Below are 19,553 nucleotides of genomic sequence, written 5' to 3' on the forward strand. Positions count from 1 at the left end.
AGGTGGCAGCTCTTTATCAACTCAACAAGGAGTAAGTGCCATTGAACTTCACTCCATGGAACTTACTTCTGAGTAGACATGTATAGAATGGCGCTGTAACTATATCATGCCTAAGTAATATATTTTTGTGGAAGCATAAACAAAGGGAGAACAATTACTGCAAATAGGTCAGCAAACCAATTTGAAAATGCTGCTCTGTACTTACCTTTTTGGTCAGTACTTGAAAATGAATTATAATTAGTCCTACAAGCCTTTGTTATACTGATGTCATCAACAGCAACAATGGATTTTGCTGACTGAAGAGTGGCTTGTAGAATTATCTGCAAGACCAATGAAATAACCTTATTAAATACGACTTATACATATATGCTCTGGGTTTACAAATTAAATAAACTTGAAGTTAAATTCCATTTGCAGCTAGCCTGGTTCCCCCCAAAAAAGAATATGCAACTATCTTAGCCAACAATACCATAGATATGTCAATACCCAAAGTCTCGTTAATAATCATATTTAGTATTGAACTACTGTATGTAATCTAAAAAATATCATCTCACTCCAAAGTCAAAACATAAGTCCCATTCATCAATCAATCAATTCTTTATTGCGGTCCAAAGAGCCAACAGAGTTCAATGCATACAACATACTTTCATAGCATATAAAATACATTAAAAGCACACAAACTGCTTGGGCAGATGATAAGACTATGACTTTTCAGTCTTTTGTCTAATACCAATTGATCTCTGATCTTGGCCACCTCAGACAGAAACTTGGCAACAGCCGAAGTCACACTAGGAAACCTATTATCCAGTAGGAACTTGGAATAGAAATGGCATAGAATTTCCCTGTAGATTTGCCAATAGTGGGTTACTCATATGTTGTCGGGTCTGCTTATAGTCTTCAGGACAGGAGAATGTGCTTCATGCATTCTACTTCCTGATTACTACAGGGAGAAAATCTTGCAAAGTAAGGAACAGCGGCAAATTTACCTCGGAGCATTTCCGAGGGGAACACATTAAATCTGGACATAGTAAAAAGTCTATGATAATTGACAACTGTTTAATTCTTTAAATATTCAGCTGTGAAAAACAACCCAACATACTGTATACTCATGGCATTTGGTGAGCAGGATGAGTATGAACAGGCCCGCAAATCACAGAAGGCCCGCAAATCCCACAACCTTTGTTTTACTGAATTAAGAGCAGTGTAATACCCCATTATGTAAGAGAAGGTCTGAGGACAAACCAATTGAAGCATCTTTTGGGGCAATAAACTTGGACCAACAACTGAAGTACTCATCCTGTGATAAATGTATGAGTAACCCTGTGCCCAGTTTGAAAACACTGGCATTAAGCCAGTCAGAATTCTATTCAGTATTCCAAGATCAAGACCACTGCTTGAAAGAATATCATGCACATACAATATAGACAAATATCATGGTTTAGGAGATTGGGGGATATGGATCAGACTAGTTTAGAAGCCCATCATAACTATGCTAGTCATATATCATCCTCAACAAGGGAATGAAGGTCACACAGAGAGAAACATGTCTAAGGTTTGCATTACTCTCTACTTCCACACCTCTGAACTGTAAAAACTCAAGAAGAAAGGCAACTGAAAAATAGGGTTAAAAAGTGCATAATCCAAGTGGAAAAGGGGTCAATTTCACAAAGCACAAACATCCACATCTCAAGGTCTAAGGAAGGGACCATAAAAGGTCATTACATCCAACACCCAATTCATACAACAGGGCCTCAGCAACCATGTTAGCGGGACATTAGAATAGGCTGCCTGAGTTACATGGCTTTCTAGATGAGCAGAAGTTGTTGTTTGCAATTCAGTTTGATTCTCCCATTAATTCATTTTTGCCATCCCCACCGAAGCCAACAAGGCATTTTCACAATGAGAAATAATATCTGTTGTGATATTTGTGTAAACACATAAATGGCTGACAGCTAACAAATAGAGACACATTTTATTGTGGGGGTCACTGGAGGGCTATGCGTTGCGCTGTTGAGAAATAGCTGTTTGCTTAAGGGCCTCATAGAAGTGAAATATGACTGAAGAACAATGCTTAAAACAGAAGCCTCTCTTGCGCTATAAATATTTATGGTGTCCAGGATGAAGCGAAGTGGGCTTGTGCAGTAAGGGTGCTTTTTATGGTACATTAGCTCAACAGCAGACTCCACATTAGAATCACAGAGAGTTGGGGTGGAAGGGAAGAACGACAGTGACGTGTTCTGAGGAATTCATATGTCATTTTAAGAATTTGGCTAGAGAAACATTGCCAATCAGTGACAATACCATAATTGTCACTGGTGAGGAAGCTGCCAAGTTATTAACACACATGTATGGCAACTTGGGGCACTGTGAACAGGGTATAACACCCCCTAGATAGGAGTGGGAAGGCCTAAAGGCCTGCATTGTCGCCTGCTCTCCCATGATGCTCTGCTCCTCAGACTAGGAAAAAACTAGCCTACACAAAGGAATGCAGCTAAGGAGTGGCTGAGTGGGAGAAGCCTTTGAGTCAGAAGCCATAGCCAAGTACAATTCAATAAATCTTGGCTTCAACAACTTCCTATTGGTAAGGCTCTGGTAACCTAAGCAACAGAGCTGCCATTTATGCCCACCTTTGCACACTGTTAGGGAAAGGGAGGAAGTTGCAAGGTGACAGAGGAAAACTGAAGGTAGGGAAGATATGCTGCAGCGGAGGCCAACCAGGGAAGAAAGCGTCTAGAATGCACCAGGCCTTCCCAATATACATATATATATTTAAGTCAAAAAAGTCCAATTCAGCCCAGTCTGAATTGAGATGTTGGGAGCTTGACTATTCCTACTTATGTTGTTAGCTTAGATATAACATCATATTTGCCAGGTCCTGGGATATTGCAGGGACCAAAAAATGGTGACAACACTGCAAGTGAAACACCATAAATGAAGTTACTAAAAAGGCTGTGCATGATTAATGTGCCTGAAAGGATCAGTTTCACATAGACTAGGATGGGGAACCCATGGTCCTCCTGTTGGACTCCAGCTCCCATTGGCCATAGCCAGAAGGGTCAGGGATGATTGGAGGGGTAGTCCAGCAACATCAGGATGATCCTACTCCTGATATGAACCTGATCTAGCCTCTGGCAGCCCTACCAAATTTCAGTTAAAGTATGTGGAAAGTCTCACTCATACCAAAAATAAAATATTTTTCAAACCTTGTAAGAAAAGAAGAAGAAGAGGAGTTTGGATTTGATATCCCGCCTTTCACTCCCCTTCAGGAGTCTCAAAGTGGCTAACATTCTCCTTTCCCTTCCTCCCCCACAACAAACACTCTGTGAGGTGAGTGGGGCTGAGAGTCTTCAAAGAAGTGTGACTGGCCCAAGGTCACCCAGCAGCTGCATGTGGAGGAGCAGAGACGCGAACCCGGTTCCCCAGATTACGAGACTACCGCTCTTAACCACTACACCACACTGGCTCTCATTTTAATGTCACATCATTTTTAAAATTTTATATAACTGAATATCAACAACATTGGAAAGCTCTTCCTCCTACGTTCCTACAGACTCTGACTAGCTCTGAAAGGGTTTGGCCTCTGAATGAGTGTATAGAAATCATAAAGCCTCCTGAGCCAAGTCCTTCTCTAAATGCTACTTAGCAATATCTACTAGGATAAATATGATCTCTAGAAATGCGAAATTCTGAACATTCTACAATTGTTTCTAAACCAATATTAGATACATATTAACATGTGCCATACTATTTAGCAGCATTTTCCTTTATTTTTTAATTTCAACTGAAGTAATGTATTGAGTTGGATCCATATCAAGCTAGTTGAATTTAAGTCCCACTTAGATCAATGGAACAGATTAGTTGTGACTAGGACAACTGACTTAATCTGGATCCAGCCAACTACATTGTTACTGTTAAAGTTTTAAAGTTATTTTGCAATGAGGAATACCAGCAGCAAATAACTACTTGCGTACACTTGTACCTTGGTGCGGGTAAGGGGCTTACCTGAAAAGGTCCTATAATTTCATCGCCAGTTATATTTCTTAAAAGTACATTTGCTTTTGTCCACTGCATTGTGCTCTTGAAAGGCTTTGAGTTATGTAAGCTTTGCAAATTCCCATCAACAGCAGTTTGAAGAAAGACACTCAGCTGGGAATCCTGGGACAATTGATACCAAAATCTCATCTGTTGGAAGGATTTTTAAAATGAAATTATGAACCCCTTCAATAGATCACAAAACAATCAACTATGAATGCACAGTATCTTTCCATGTACCCTTTAATCACAAATCTAATGTAACTGACCTGCAAGCATCCTCCAGTCTCCCCTCCAAAACCGACTGGGCTTTTAATTTGTTATTGTCAAATACTTAGAAAACTTTGAGGTTGCAGCACAGGCATTCCTCAGAATGCCTGGTTCTGAAGAAGAACCTTTATTTGGCCTTTTCTTAGAGTCAAGAGCTGGCAGAGAAGCTGCCAGTGCCTCTTGAGGGGAGGGGGGGACAGGGAAGGGGCCAGTAGCAAAGAGGAAGATGGGGAACACAAGGGGCTCTCCAGTGGTGGGGTGGGTGAGTTCCAGTGTCAGCAGGGGCACTGGCAGGGACATTGACAGTGGGGTGAGGGCATTTGTTATACCATGCCAAAGACCCCCTGAAATTTGGTGTTGACCCTACCCAAGGGCATCTTGCAGGCTGCTGTTGGGGTGGATTGGGCTAGGACTGGGCTTGGCCCTCCAAGTGTTGTTGGTGTATAAGTTCCTAGCCCCAACCACAAAGCAACATATGGTCTAATTCGGTTGGCTAAACAGGAAGACAAAAACTGCTTATGCAAAGGATGGCAAGGAAATATCACCAAGTTACCTGGCAACATAGAGCATCGCTGGAGAGTTTTGTAAAGACTGGGCTGCTGAGGTGAGAAATTATAGGCTTAGTGTTTGCCTCCGGTGAGCCAGTCACATAAATAAAGGTTCCTGAAATATAAAATAGGGAGGTTGTTAGGAACATTCATTGCCTGAAAACATAAATGACATGAACATGCCTTTAATGCACTTCTTGGGGACATTCTTCTTCAAGCCTTGTTGATATGGTCTTATTCAGACCTAATAATAAATTATGTCCTGTGCATACAAGCCTAGGTGTGTTTCTGGCTTGTGTACTTCATCCTCCCCTCTCCTCTGGCATGGAAGATCAGAAGTTTTTGCTTCCATTTTTTATGAACAACAGTTAAGTATTATGTCTGAATGCGGACAAACTGGTTACTCTTATCTAGGTATTGGCGAAACTGCCACATCAGTTTGTATTTTGCTTTAAGAACCTGTGAAAATTCATCATCATTTCTGTGTGAATTTCTCCAAATACATGCATTTTTGTATAGAATTTTGCCTAATGTACACACATGCAAAGCAATTTCCCCCAGTATAATGCTTTTATGTATATCATTTTCACCATTCTATGCATTTTTACACACACTTTAATATACATATTTTTATTTACATTGCTTGGCTAGAGAACTGCAAGTGGAAAATTGGAAGAAGTGCAAATTTAACAGGAGAACCCTTTTTTGCTTCAGATAACATTTCACAAAGTGCGAACTGAATTGAATCCCCCCGCCCCCCGTTTCTGATCTCAACTATAGTTTACTGAAACAGGCCAATTTCAAACTACAGTTTATGAAGCTTCCTTGTTTCAATAAATCATAATTATGATTAGCCACAGTTTAGAGGTAAAAACAATGCTAACTGTAGTTAGATTAAATTGGAAGCTGAAATTTCAGATCTCTTCCTCACGGCCACACCAGGAGTGGGGAGGGACAGCACACAAACTCAAGGCTCATGTATGAAACAACAGAACACTGCATTCAGTTTCTGCTTGCAGGTTTCCCATAGACATCTAGTTGACCACTGTAAGAGCAGAATGTTGAACTAGATGCCTTTGGTCTGATCCAGCACAGTTCTTCTTGGGTTCTTAAGTTCTTGTTGTTTATTATTATATTTGTACCCAGTCATAGTAAGTTTTGTAAATTCTCAGTAAACTTCAGAGGCTGACTCTTGGGCTATTAACCCTCTCATCCTTTCCAGCACCACTGTTCCTATCAGACCTTTACCCATCCCCTCCACCACCATCCTGTAGGACTGCTTTTTAACTTTAAATAAAAGGCATGAGAGCTAATCATGGATCCCCTGATATCTCATCTATTTTGGCCATTAGATTTTAAACCAAAGAAAGAGACATTACATGCTGAGTCATGGAGTGATTAATTGCTTTGCCCGAAGTACTCTTCTTCCACTGGCACTACTCAAAGAGATCACTCTGGTGTTTATTGCTCAAACACTGATTGATGCTGAAGGCCCCTCTGCTCCCTTTTCACCCATCTCCCACTATTAGCACAAGGCTTGTTTTCAGAGCTAGAAAACAGCAGAGTACATAAGGTCTCATCTGGGAAGACAAAAGTATGTTTCCATTGCCCTATACAGTGCTGCAAACTATGTTTGGAATTAATGTAGTGCACAGACGATCAATTAAATTGAGCAAACAAAGCAAATTCTGCATTACAACTAGTGCATATATACCGCTAATGAAGCTCTAGTCCTGAACAAGCAACAATAGCTTGATAACTTTGAAAGTTATCAGGAGGAAGAGATGAAACTCATTGTAATGAAAATGCCTTTCCCCCTCATTTACAACTGTTTCTCTTGGTCCCATGTGGTGCTGAAATTGACTAGACCATAGCACATTATTTTGGTTCAATTATTTCACTTGTAAGAGAACTGCAAATTTAAAGCTACATGAGACCAGTGCTACTTGGTCTTGAATGTGTTAGAGAGATTTAATGCATGCCATTAACAGAAAATTGTCTTTAAAAAGAATAATTTAAAGTTATTCAAATCGTGTGGAACCGTTGCCCAAAAATGGGCACCCATGTTCTGCTATTCTTCCTTATTGAAGCACTACATGATAATTTGCACGGATAAAGGATTTGTATGCCATGTATGCACCACGGCATTTCCATCTATAGCAGTGCAACTGGATGCCTTCATCTGCCCCAACTGCAACAAAACATGTGTCTCCTGTATCAGTCTTTGCAACCACAGTAGGCACTGCAACCTTCCAAGAGTGTGACTTCACCCCCAACGGCACACTCCTCCATTGTCTCCCAAAATTGACAGACGCCAGCGGCAATTACCCATATACATTGAATTAGCTGTATGTGCAGCTAATTGTACATGCATGCCATTTGTATGTGTGTCACACACACTAAATGCTCTGCGATAAAAAGGAAAACATTCCACGAAAAATGATCATTCATTTATTTATAAAAGATGAGGTGTCAGGCTTTGGTAAGGAGGCATGAGGCTCTGGCAGGGTGCCTTAGCACACCCACCTCCTTCCCAAAGCTCAGAAAGCGCTAACTAGGCTTTGGGAAGGAATTCTAGGACCCTGTGAGAGCCCTGCACACCTCCTTCCCAGCATTTCGTTTACCCGGCTTTGGGAAGAACCACCCTGTTCTAACTAATTGTAGTTTCCCATTTCATTCCAACCAAGTAACTAGTTATCAGCTTCAGAACAAGCCAGAAGATTAAACCATGGTTTAAAGTTGGTTGGATATTGTGGCTTGCTCTAGAAGCTCCTGGTTCAAATTAAACAGAGAACTATGATTAATCAGGGGCTTCCTGGTTTGATTGCGCATGCTGCAAAGGAAGGAGTGAAGAGGCTGCATGCATGGGCAAAAAGCTTATTCATATCTCAGTCTATTATAGTGAGATATAATCATCTCAACTTGGACATTATCTGTTCTCAACCACATTGAATCATCTATTATGTATGTTATTCAGTTTCTCTCATCAACCTGCCAGCACAGGCTAGTACTTTTAAAGCATGTTAGCAGTCTTACAGATCATGGAAGCCCAAAGCATGAGCTGTATTTTTTCTCAAGAAGCCCATAGGCTTGACATTGTTATTTGTGCTAGTGGGAGGAGGGAAACTTAATTAAAGATCTAATCAGGACTGTCAAACTATCAGCCTTTGGATTTGAGCGACTACAGATATGCACTATGTAGGAGATAACATCTTTGAGAGTTTTTAGAATGGAGCATTTTAGATGACAATGGTACTGTTCTACTAAAAACAAAAACAAAAACCAGCTGGCAAGCTTCCACAGAAATCTACATCTTACCTATAAATGGTATACCAAAAAGACCAATATTATGGAACACCAGAGTCCTTTCCAGTGCTATGGTTCTGTGATTAGGTGGACCTAAATCTCATTGATTCAGGGGCATTTAGGATTGACTGCTATCATTCTACATGACCCAGATAGCTGTCTGCCTTTACCCAGTGAAAGAAGAACTAACCTTAGAGCTGGTAATAATTAGCACATTGGGCAGTGCCTAATGGCAAATCAGTCAGTGACAGCAACAGTAGGGATGAGTGAATGTGTCTTATGTCTGGTTCACATTACTTTCACGGGGTTTTACCTATAATTCTGTCCTGTTTGATTCCTGTATTAATCTGAATTTTTAAAACATCCTCTCAAACTGCATATTTAAAAGTGCATTTTTTGCCAATATTTGCATTTAAAAGCATACTGTTTATGTTTAAGCCACTGGAAATACAAAGTAACTTGGACCCCAAGACTGCATATTTGAAAGTTAATACATACATATATACATACAATGTGCTTGAAAGCTCAGAAAAATGCTGTAGCATGACTCACCCTTATTGCTGCTAGTTGTATGATCTGTTCCAGGAAGGAGGGAATCCCCAGAAGTTTGTGCTTTCATTATCTTCCACTGTACATCCTTTGTGTTCAGTGTCTTCCATTCGCAAAGGTCAGACTCAAAGTCACAGAGAGTGTAATTTGCTATTGAAAAAAGAAACACAAATAGAGTCAAGGGGGTGGGTGGGAAACTGATACAAAAATGTTACTGCATTATTATCTAAATTAATCTGTCTTAATAAAGCAATCATTGGGGTTTCACATTCAAATCCAAAAAGTTTATTTAAAATGAAAACTATGTGATGACTTTAAGACATCTATTGCCAACTGCTGCAATAAATTTAACACAGAAGTCTTTATGAAAATCTTAAACTGAAGATTAAAAGTAGGGGATAAGTTTCCTAATTAATAACTCAGTTGGCTCATATACACAAAAAAGCCCTTATGAGTGCTGTAAAACCATACTTTTTTCAATATAAAAACAACCAGGAATGACACCTGAAAAGCAGTTATAATTGCAGTCAGGCTATCTGAATATTAAGGGATTAGTCCAACAGTGGTTCTAAAACATTGAAATGTTCTTGCATTCAATTTACTAGTTTAGGTTTGAATATGCATTGGTCTTATTCAGATGTAACACTAAACTATGACCAGAGTTTCCTGTTACATTCAAACCCAGGGAAACTCTGGTTATTGCTAAATCATTGTTTGTTTCTAATACTCCTTTCTGTAGTGTAAATGCTTTCACTAGTCCTTTTGGCACTGTACCATCTTTGGAACAGGTGATTTAACTTACCACAAGCTGCTGGATCTTCATCACTTCCATCCAAACAGTCCAGGTGGTAATCGCAGGCCAAACTACTGTCAATCCATTGGCCATTGGCACAAGCAAATCGTTCAGAAGAACAAACCTTTGGCAATTCTGATGTCATGTTTCCCACAAAATGAAAGTGATGCAAGCAGATGGTGCTCATGTTGCTTTCGACTGTTCCTTCTAAAAGAAGCTGCGAGAATGGTTACTATTTTATATTTACCAAATTATTTCAATGGAAAGCGGAACAAATGGAGACTGAGGTATTAACATGGTTAATGTATTTGCTCAGTGTTTCATGCAACCTCTTTTAACATTTGTCCTGATTAAAGTAGGACATGAGCCACAGATAAAGTCATTACTCATGTACCACATTTAATGCACTTTCTATGCACACAGGCCAAATTTTGTGCAACATGCTAGCAGCGCATCCACACAATCTATTAAAGGATAGTGTGCTAATATTACATAATAATGGTAAAAGTGTATGTACATGATATGGGACATGTATGGTATATGCCATAGCTTGCATACTGTATGAAACAAGCCTATGCTTCAGTTAACCAATTGGATTGGGTATAAATTCTTTCTATGTGAAATCTAAGCCGCCTTCATGCATGAATTACATGAAGAGGCTATGGGGCTGCATGACTGCTCCCCTTGCCACATGGTCTAATGTGTATGTATTAGGCATGAATATTTGTGTGCCTTCCCCATGAGCTGGAATCCCAAACCTGGAAAATTCTAGTTCTCATTGAAAGCCTAACGCCTAAAGGTCTATCCATATAGGGTTTCCCTATATTGCCTATTGCCCAGATGTCAGATACTGAGCCAGAAAAAGCTGAATGAGCTCAGGGCCAGGGGAAGCCCTGAAGCATCTTTCTGCAGATGATGCCCATTCATGTGTATAATGCACATAGGGGCTCCAATCAATGCTCAATTAAAAGTTCAGATTGTTGGCTGCTTATGAGGAACAAATCCACATGAAGTCACTGGGACTAACTTCCAGGTAAACACGCATATATTGATTTGGTTGCACTTTCGTAAAGGCCAAACAGGCTCATGTAACTCCATTTTCTAACATAATTTCCACTTGTGTAATATACACAAGCGGATCAATTCAAGAGCCCTTTAAAATGATGAACTGTTGAAATATATTCAATATTACAGCAAACTGAATGACAGCTGGTGCAAAAAGAAAGGACAAGTTAACACACACCAAAGCCATTAGCAGGGATGGAGAGGTAAGTACTCAGATTTCCTATCTTTACAAATCTCCTTCTTTGGAAAGCTCACAAGAGATCAGTATATAATCCATTTTGCTTCTCTGCTAAAATTCAGTCAGAGCCTTCCTATAGGCCTTTAACCCCTACAGACGTGAAATAAGGTACTTTACCTTCCTAAATCTTAGTTATAATTGTGTCAACAGGGCCAGAGTAAGTCACAGTACACTGAGGTGAATTGCAGAGCAGATCCCAGCTCAAGTACTATCCAAATACAGTGGTACCTCAGGTTACAGACACTTCAGGTTACAAACGCTTCAAGTTACAGACTCCGGTAACCCGGAAGTAGTACCTCGGGTTAAGAACTTTACTTCAGGTTGAGAACAGAAATCGTGCGGCGGCAGCGGGAGGCCCCATTAGCTAAAGTGGTACCTCAGGTTAAGAACAGTTTCAGGTTAAGAACGGACCTCCGGAATGAATTAAGTTCTTAACCAGAGGTACCACTGTAGGTAAGCACTGTTGGTTGCCCTTTTCAGCCAATGCAGCTTCCTGATTTTATTTTTAATGGTTCACAACTGAAATTGTTGGTTTTGAGGACTGCCCCATTGCACTGCCCAGTACAATGAAGTCAGCATTGGTGCATACTGGCATGCCTTCACCAGTCAGCTTTGACATCCCTCATCACTTGCAAGGCTCTGGTTCAACCCACAGAAGATAGGCTGAGCAAGGACAACAGATTAGTAGAAGGATCTGTCCATTTCACTTCTCTCAGTTTCTCATTTTTCCAGCCTTATAGTCGGTTTTTCACATGGTGCAACAATTTGTGATTATAAGCAAAATCCTCATGAAAATCCACTTGCATTTTAGTGTGAATTTCTCCTAATAAACACATTTTATATGTAGTACTAATGTACACATTTCTGCAAGCAATTTCCCCTAATATAATGCATTTTTGGATGTTATTTTCACCAACACCTTCATTTGTATGCACACTTTCCCTAAGTTATGCATTTTTTAAAAAAATGCTGCTTGATTGGAAATCTGTCTTGCCATAATCAGAAAAGTGCAAATTTTGAAGGATAGATGTGGTTCTATTTGCATATTGTTTAAAAAACTGTGAATTTGATAGATTTGGCTTTTAATGTGTACTGAATCAAATTTCTCCTCTGTCCCTACATTGAGAGACCAATGGGGAAATGATATTGCAAACCAAAGTTATACATTCTCCTGCTACCTTAGAATATTTAAAGTAGCTGACAGGGTCTCTGAGTTGCAGTCCGGCAACTCTTATGGGGAGAGAGGAGGAAAACACTTTAAAAAAGAAAAGAGGAAAAAGGAATCAAGGATGGTATTTGACAGGGTCAGATATTTTATTGCTTTTATTCTCTGAACTCTATATCCACAATGCACAGACTAGTCTATCTCCTAAGCAGTTCAGTTAATGTAGTTGCTCAATCAATTTCAGAATATATATATATATATGCGCAAAAAACCATATTGTTTGTAAATAATGCTCCTTTTAGGATTCAAATAAGGCATGAATTTCACAACTGGATTAAAAGTAGGAAGGAACATTGTACTGTACAATATACTCAGTAAAAAGTACTATTAAAAAATAAGTTGGAAGGAAGGAAGGAATTACAAACAAAGTAATCCGTTTTTGTTATGCTGGAAATTGATTTGACGCAGGAAATTGCCTGGAGGTAATTTTCCTGCAGCATGTTTTTAAGTGCCAGGTGCGCCCATAGTTTCTGAAATTCCATTCTGCCCTTTTAATGGAAAGCTTAATCCTGCAACAGCACTGGCTCACTCACCTAGCAGCAACTGGCTGGCTGAATTTAAAGGTGAAATAAATTGGAGCTGCTGCTGGCAGGTCCACTTCTTGTTACACTCCAGGTGATTTCTATACTTGGTAGGCTTTGGGAGGGAGAGCCAGACCAGCGTGGTGGTTAGAGGGTTAAAGCAGGACAGAGAGAACAGGATTCAAATCCCCACTGAGCATGAAATTCACTGAGTGGTTTTGGCGTCAGTCACTATTTCTTGGCCAAACCTACCTCACAGGGTGCCGAGAGGAAATAAAGGGGGATAATCATCTATGTCATATACACCAGAGCTCATTGGAGAAAAGATGGAATAAAACATATTTAAGAAATACATAAGACTGAAGAGTTTTAAGTTAGATATGGTAACAGGCTTACTGCAACACAAAGTTACTTTCTTGCAGGGCAGCAGTTTTGCTCCTGGCATGTTAAGAAGGTCCTCAGTGGCCCATGCGCAGAATTTGTCTCAGGCTTCTGTGTGAGGTGTGAGGTGATATGGACTGGATTGTCAGGACCTATGCATGTTCTGCTCCCTCCCTCTTTCGTGAAACCTGCAGCCTAGTCATCAAATACTTGGTGGAAACTTGAGCGTCAGTGGTACAGGCAGATTATTTTAGAACGTGGACTTAGTGGTTGCAATGAGCCCCCCTCTGGACAGACTTGAGTATTACTGCAGTTGTGTGGCACACACCATCAACCTTTTTCCTCTTCCCCCTCCTGCCATTCCATGCTTAACAACTACTTCTAGATTCCCAATATGCAAAAAACCAAGAAGTTTACCAACCCTTATTTTATTTTATTTTTAGAAATACACTGAGCATATTTAGCTTCTTAGTTCAAACTTGATTACATCATAGTATCAGTAGGACTACAGGCGGGAAATGGGGTTTGCTTCCGCTGCCCTGATGCTAAACATATTGACTTGGGTATAAGTACTGTTTTGCTGTATAAAAGGATAATATCTTGGCAGGTAAACATTTATTATTAGTAGTATTAGTATTAGTATTATTATAATAAATTATGGTACTTATAATTAATATTTATTGAAAATAATGATTACCTGTACAGCCACCCCAGCTATAAAACAGGGGACTCTGTTTGTTTGTTTCTAAAAAGAAGAAGATAAGACGGCAGGGAGACCAGCATGAGTCCCAGTGCATGCCCATGCCAGCCTGAGTGCTGATGTGGGGTCACTTGGCTGTTCCTTCCACAATCGGCCACTCTCTCGGTACTCATTTGGGGCTCCCTTGGGCTGGGAGGCTCTGGACTTTGGTGCCAAGGTCCAGCCCTAGCTGCACCACTGCTTGAGATGCTTGAAAAAGAAGTTGTAGACCAAAGAACTTTGCCTGCAGGGTGCTTCCTGTTCTCTTACATGAAATATATTCTTCCAGCTGCAAGCATGCATTAGTTCATAGAAGAAAAATCCCAGAACATGGAATTCTCCATATATTCAGCAGCACCCCTAGGATCACCTTTCAAAGTGGGGATGCTTAAATGTTTTTCTCTTACCTTGGTTTTTTTAAGATCTGTTGGTATCTGTATTTCTGCTTTCACCCACTCATTGTTAGTTGGTGCACTGGCTCTCCACAGCACCACTTGTTCACCCTGACAGGTATAAGACACATATATGTTCATAAATTTACATACATATTTATAAATGTGCATCCATTTTATCTATGGCTTCTGTCAAACCACTTAAGTTCAGCCTTCCCCCAGTTTGATGCCCTCTAGTTGTGTTGAACTCCAACCCCCATCATCCCTGACCATAGTCATGCTGGATGGGGCTGGTGGATGTTTTGTCCAAAACATGGGGAAGGCAGCAGTTTGGGAAAGGCTGGCTTAGCCGAACTTTCTGAACCATAATCAGCCTGTCACTGCTGCCTGGAGAAACACGGCTTTCTGTACTTCGTTGCTGTGTTTACTGCTCTGATTGCACGGACTCCAGGGAAGACAAGGCATTTGCAGTAATTAGGCACAATAATTGAGCAATTATCAGGAGGTATCTATGTAAATGTAAAATAAACTGCAATGGAAAGTTACAAGGCAGACAAAAAGACAAATGTGGGGTGGTTTCCCCACATGAGACAAAAGGTTAATGGGAATCTACTCTGCCAATGCTCATGAAACTTTGTTTAGAAAACAGCACAATCTTATGAATTTCTACTCAGAAGCATGCCCCATTGAATGCAATGTGACTTACTTCCAGGAGATGAAGTATCTGTTTTCCTGTGCCTTACACTGCATCATGTGCTCCAAACACAAGCCCTAATCTTTTCTTTTGTATAGGTCAAAAGAAGCTAAGACCATGGAAGCCAAAATAGCCAGAGCAGTTCTAGCTGTACCTCCCTCCAGGCCAGGGTGAAGAAATATGGATCTTATAAGAAGTGATTTCACTACAGGGTTGCATGAGACAAGAGGCTAAGAAGTTACATAAATCATAAACAGAAATATCTAAACCTAAGAGTTTCTTGGCAGGACCAGGATATGCCATAAAAAAGCGAAAGGACCCCAACAGATAAGTCCAGTCGCAAATGACTCTGGGGTTGCGGCGCTCATCTCTCTTTACTGGCCGAGGGAGCCAACGTTTGTTCGCAGAGTTTTTCCAGGTCATGTGGCCAGCATGACTAAGCCACTTCTGGCGAACCAGAGCAGCACACGGAAACACCATTTACCTTCCCGCTGGAGCAGTACCTATTTATCTACTTGCACTTTGAGGTGCTTTCGAACTGCTAGATTGGCAGGAGCAGGGACCGAGCAACGGGAGCTCACCCCGTCACGGGGATTCGAACCGCCAACCTAGGCTAGGTTTAGACCAACCTAGGCTCAGTGGTTTAGACCACAGCGCCACCCGCACCTCTAGGATATGTCATAGGTTATATATAATTCTATAGGGTCTCCTGAGGTGGTCGCTTAAGTTGGAACATAAAGTACAAGAAAAAAGAAGGCACTCGGCAAGGTTCCTATGATATCAGCCCTGGCCGATCCAGAGGGTTCAGATTCCCTTTCAATCACAAGATGGTGGTTTACACACCAGTTTTCTTCTACAATGGAAATATTCTCTGGGGCCTAAACTATATTGCCCATGGTGCCATGGTTTGGTCTTGGTCGCAGGACTCTGAGGCTCTTGGGTCAAAGTTCCTTACAGTTCAAAAACCAAAAGTTTTATTATATTGCACATTACTTGGTAGCATTGCTGCCATTATGGAATGGAAAAGAACAAGTTCTCTTTGTGCCCTGTCAGCTACTTCAATTTGTCACTGTTCTCTTAAGTTTCATTTGCAGGTTGAAAAATCAGACCTGTCACAGTTTTCAAGGCTTTGCTGCTCTTAAGGCAGCAAAGGATGTGCTAGTTTGTGTAGTATATAGACTAATTCCTTAGGAATGTGACTTCACATTTCACATAAACTCTAGAAAAAAATTAATTGGATGGAATGAAGCTATTCAGTAGTCAGAAAGGGTCAAGCTCAACCCCATTCAAGAGGTGAAAACTCCCCTGCTTTGTTATAATACCTCCAGGTCAGAAAGCCTAATTTTGTCTCCGTTCCCATCACAAAGGCTTGGAAAACACTTTCCACTCCTTCTAGGAAGAAAAAGTAAGTAATTTGGTAATAGATCATCTAAGTGTCACTGTGTTCTGAGCACTGCCCTACAGTTCATCAGCTCCATTGGTTTCCATCCTCAAAAAAATGTTCCTGGTACCTTTGTGGCTCAATTTTTGGCTGCTTTTTTGAAGGTTCATTTGTCATCAAGAACTCTGTGCCATAGGTTATGGGGTTACATTAATTCCCCTAACCTCAAGATTTTGATCTTAAAACAGCAACAGCAACCTTGAATGCAGGGCAGCAAGAAACAGGGTGGATAGCGGATAAATGCTAATAGCAACTCTAGCTGAACCCACAAAGCAATTGTATTTTGACTGGGAAAAGAGTATAATGACTGAATCATAAAAAGTGTAAATAGGCTGCTGCAAAGAAAGGTCTGAGATCTGATAATGTATGCTGTCAAAATTATATTTGACTATGTATATCAATGCCTATTTTCAGTTAATTGATTTAATCTCTGTGCCAAGTCTTTTAATCTCTTCCCTACTTTATTTACAAAAATTGTGCCTAATTGACCTATGATTTTGGTTAAGTACTTGGAGAAGAAGAAGAAATAATTTTAATAGAATTCTTCTGAGGCCACAGGATACATTGAATATATGTGACTTGCTGGCATAAAACACTTAATTTGTTTTTGCTTTGTTTGTTCGTCTGTGGAAATGAAACTCATAACTCGACTTGCAAACCCTTTCTTCTAGCTAAAGAAGAAGAAGAAAAAACCATGGTGCTTTTTTGCCTTTGAACATACAGGCATAATTTAGCTGGTGAGCTTTTTTTCTATCATTTACTCTTTTTCTACCACTTTCTCTCCATGCCATAGAATTCACAGATTTCTTTTGACTCTGTGAGCCAATTTACATGTTACAGCCCCACATGCAAGTTGCTGGGAGGGAAATCCATATGGTGGGTCTTCTGCAAGGGGAAAGTAACATCACCTGCGACATGGATTTTCTACATCACATGGTGAGCCTCCATACTAGTGCCACATATTTATTAGAACAAAACAAACAAACAAAAAAAGTGCCCTGTATCAAGTCAGATCAACATTCCATCTACTTCTGTATTGTCTACATTGAGTGCCAGCAGCTCTCTATGATTTCAGACAGGAACCTTTTCCAGTCCTGCCTGGAAGTGCAAGGATTGAACTAAAGATCTTTTACAGGTAAATCAGATGTTTACCAAGGAGTTTCAGCCTCTCCCAAGTTAGCCAGAATTCTACAGTTCCCCCCCGGGCATGGGATTGAAATGTCCATCTCCTGTTTTCTGGGTCAGTGCTCTGTCCCTGTGAATCATTCTTCACAGTAGCTGACAATGATGTGCAGGTACTCTATACAGTGTGAAAGATCTATATAGTAAATGGCATGGTGTGCTATCAGCTCCTTTGTGAAGCTACTACAAAAGCAATGCAGGAAGGTGGTAGACAAATGTATTCTTCATTGCCTCTCTTTCGATTCTTCTGGAGAAGGATAAGATCTATGTCCTGACTACAAATATCCTTTCCCTGGCGGATGAAATTGATGAAATATGCAGAAATGGCTAAATTAACTAATAGAATAAGAGGTTAGAAGAAGGTTAGAAGAGGAAGAAAGAATTTTTAAGGAAGATTGGAAAAGATTTGCAGAATATTAGGGAAAAAAACATTGTAAACAAATTAAGGCGTTAGCAGGATTAGAATAAATTCAGCAATATAAAGTGGAGACAAAACTGAAAAAGGAAAGAATACAAACTGATTAGAATATGCAGTGGAAAAGGGTAACTAAAACGAACTATTAAAGTGGAGGGGAAAGGAAGTTGATGTTAAATATATGATATATGCTTTGGTGAATGTAAAGGTCTGTAAAATTAAGAAATTGTATTTTTTAAAAAACCACAAATACCCTTTCCCCACTACTGGTGTTGTTGTTGTTGTTTCCATTTTGAAAAGAATGTATTAAATCATTCAGGGAAACACAACATTGAAGCCTGCAAAAACAATTAATCCTATTTTTAAAAAGTGTTTGTTTCTGCAGACATGTTCCATCCTTCCAGCTTTTCTGCTGGAGCTTAGTATATTATACCTTCCTACTAAAAATGCACAAAGAACTTATTTAAAACAATGTGCTACTATTCAATGGTTTCTATAAAAGCTTCGTTCCTGTTCCTGGGGAACTGGATGAAAAAGGAAGGGAGATTGGGCATGTGCTGCAAGAGAGGAAGTCTGTTTTTCTGTCTGAAACTGAATTATATCCACAATTTTTTACTCACCGCATCAGTATAAAGTACTGCTTTGAGAACACTGTTATCCACCATGGTGTAATGAAACCAAATATGGCAGTTTTCACCAAAGCAATGACACATTGAGCCATTCAGAGTTGGGCTTTCATATGATGTGTTGACCCCTTTATAGCAGCCTGAAAAAGAATCTCTCCATTAGTTTTTCTAGAAATAAATGATTTGTTCCTTTAATATTGATGATGATAACAATGATAACAATTTATAGTAACCTTATTTCTAATCTACCTTATATCAGATGATCTCAGAGATGGGTTACAGTCCATAAAATGACAACACAAAACCACAAAAATCAGTACTCATTAATAATCATAGCCAACATAAAATCAATGCTCAGCAGTAAGAATCAACATAGTTAGCTCAAATGCAACAGCAGGTCATGCTGCCAAAATGCTTGGTGCCAAAATGAAGCCAATGAGGACTGGTCCCCAAGGGGAGGCCATTTCACAGCCAGGGTGCTACAGCAGATAAGGCCTTCCCTAGCATCTCCACATGTATGCCCTACTAAAGGTGGAACACAGATGAGAGGCGCCCCCCCCAAGAGATTTTAACGCCTAGGTACGAGTATGTGGGGAATGGCACTACCTCAAGTATTGAGGTCTCAAGCCATTTAGGGCTTTAAACACCAGCAACAAATTTGAAATCAGACCAGAAAAATCCTTTTCACCTTTTCACCCCTTGCTTTTTCCTGTAAGACCTATTGCAGTCGTTAAGAGTCGTCAACAGGCTCATCACAGCTATCTGCCAATCACCCATTCCCACCACCCTTCTGAGTAATACCCCTCCCCACCTTCTCACTATATAGAAGGGTCTGGAAACTTCTGTTTCAGTGTATCTGAAGAAGTGTGCATGCACACGAAAGCTCATACCAAGAACTGACTTAGTTGGTCTTTAAGGTGCTACTGGAAGGAATTTGTTTTGTTTTGACTATGGCAGACCAACACGGCTACCTATCTGTAACCAGAAAAATCCTGGCAGCCATGGTCCAGAGATGGCTAAAGTGTGACTTTCCAGATGTTGCTGGTGTAGACAGTACAACCAATGATCAAGGGTAAGTGGAATTGCCATTCAGCAACAATGGGAGGGCCACATATTAGCCACCACCGCCATAGACT

General features: G+C 40.2%; 1 protein-coding gene across 1 annotated transcript in view; it reads right to left on the reverse strand.

Annotated features, from left to right (window-relative positions):
* The window catches only part of MALRD1 (MAM and LDL receptor class A domain containing 1), a 238,211-nt gene that overhangs the window by 185,770 nt on the left and 32,888 nt on the right, over positions 1-19,553 (reverse strand). Inside the window, exons 8-14 of the mRNA XM_081881827.1 lie at positions 18,412-18,557; positions 14,075-14,170; positions 9,508-9,715; positions 8,709-8,855; positions 4,856-4,965; positions 4,003-4,182; positions 206-320 (exon numbers count right to left, since the gene is read on the reverse strand). Of these exons, the coding sequence (XP_081737953.1) occupies positions 206-320; positions 4,003-4,182; positions 4,856-4,965; positions 8,709-8,855; positions 9,508-9,715; positions 14,075-14,170; positions 18,412-18,557 (1,002 nt within the window). The remainder of the gene's footprint in view (positions 1-205; positions 321-4,002; positions 4,183-4,855; positions 4,966-8,708; positions 8,856-9,507; positions 9,716-14,074; positions 14,171-18,411; positions 18,558-19,553) is intronic.

Source organism: Podarcis erhardii, assembly GCF_964252035.2.
Source record: "Podarcis erhardii genome assembly, chromosome: 12".
In the NCBI taxonomy this organism is placed as follows: Eukaryota; Metazoa; Chordata; class Lepidosauria; order Squamata; family Lacertidae; genus Podarcis; species Podarcis erhardii.